General features: G+C 45.5%; 1 protein-coding gene across 1 annotated transcript; it reads left to right on the top strand.

Annotated features, from left to right (window-relative positions):
• Positions 1–201: 201 nt before the first annotated feature.
• LOC132211466 (olfactory receptor 2A12) lies at positions 202–1,131 on the top strand. Its single transcript, XM_059656136.1, has one exon. It carries the CDS (start codon positions 202–204, stop codon positions 1,129–1,131), a length of 930 nt encoding a protein of 309 aa, XP_059512119.1.
• The last annotated feature ends 308 nt before the right edge of the window (positions 1,132–1,439 follow it).

Raw genomic sequence — 1,439 nt, 5'->3', positions numbered from 1 at the left:
TAAAGTTTTAAAATATCTCCAAATGCCACATTTGCAGATCAGCATTACAGGACTGTGGGCTGGATTGAATCCATGAATTACTGATTTGTGGCTTCTGGTATAAATTCTCTCTGTATGAGCATATCATCTTTTTCCTTTTCTACTCCTCAGCTCTGAAGTTTCTGTCCTAAGTTCAGCATTGTATTTACCTGTCAGAAGAACATGGGGAGCAACCAGACATGGATCACGGAAGTTATCCTGCTGGGCTTCCAGGTTGACCCAGAACTTGAAATTTTCCTCTTTGGGTTCTTTTTGCTCTTCTACAGCCTCACCTTGATAGGAAACGGGGTGATCCTGGGGCTCATCTGCCTGGACTCCAGACTGCACACCCCCATGTACTTCTTCCTCTCAAACCTGGCCATCGTTGACATGTCCTATGCCTCAAGCACTGTTCCCAAGATGCTGGCAAATCTTGTGATGCAGAAGAAAACCATCTCCTTTGCTCCATGCATTCTTCAGACCTTCCTGTACTTGGCATTTGCTGTCACAGAGTGTATGAGTCTGGTGGTGATGTCCTACGATCGCTACGTGGCCATCTGCCACCCCCTCCATTACTCTGTCATCATGAGCTGGAGAGTGTGCACAGTCCTGGCTGCCGCTTCCTGGATATTCAGCTTCCTCTTGGCTCTAGTCCACATTACTCTCATTCTGAGGCTGCCCTTTTGTGGGCCACAAAAAATCAACCACTTTTTCTGTCAGATCATGTCAGTATTCAAATTGGCCTGTGCTGACACTAGGCTCAACCAGATTGTCCTGTTTGTGGGCTCCGTGTTAGTCTTAGTGGGGCCCCTCAGCTTGGTGCTGGTGTCCTACACACGCATCCTCGTTGCCATCCTGAGGATCCAGTCTGGGGAGGGCCGCCGAAAGGCCTTCTCCACCTGCTCCTCCCACCTCTGCGTGGTCGGGCTCTTCTTTGGCAGTGCCATCATCATGTACCTGGCCCCCAAATCCAGCCACTCTCAAGAACAAAGGAAGATTCTGTCGTTGTTTTACAGCCTTTTCAACCCTTTGCTGAATCCCCTGATCTACAGCCTGAGGAACGCTGAGGTGAAGGGAGCCCTGAGGAGGCTGGGGAAGAAGAGATCACTGTGAGGGATGGCTTGGAGTATTCTGAGTGTGTGAGCTCATCCTCAGGGACCTTGAATGCCCTTTTGAGTCTTTTAATTTAATCAACCCAAAACTCTTTGTTTTTGGACTTCTTATAAAATGAGAAAATGAATACTCTTACTATTTAAGCCATTGATACCAAACCTGAGATAAAGTGTGAAACAGAAAATCACAGTCTAATCCTATTCATGAGATAGATGCAAATATTTTAAAGTATTAGTAAAATAAAATAATTTCACATTTTGATAAGTTTTTATGCCCCCAAATTCAAGAATTATTTAGCATAAAAACAA

This window comes from Myotis daubentonii, chromosome 10, assembly GCF_963259705.1.
Source record: "Myotis daubentonii chromosome 10, mMyoDau2.1, whole genome shotgun sequence".
NCBI lineage: Eukaryota > Metazoa > Chordata > Mammalia > Chiroptera > Vespertilionidae > Myotis > Myotis daubentonii.
The sequence above is the reverse complement of the archived record's forward strand: the minus strand, read 5'-3'. Positions and strand labels throughout refer to the sequence as shown.

What these genes read in the sequence shown, in the direction of transcription:
- LOC132211466 (XM_059656136.1), top strand. Translation starts at nt 202, where the DNA reads ATGGGGAGCAACCAGACATGGATCACGGAAGTTATCCTGCTGGGCTTC.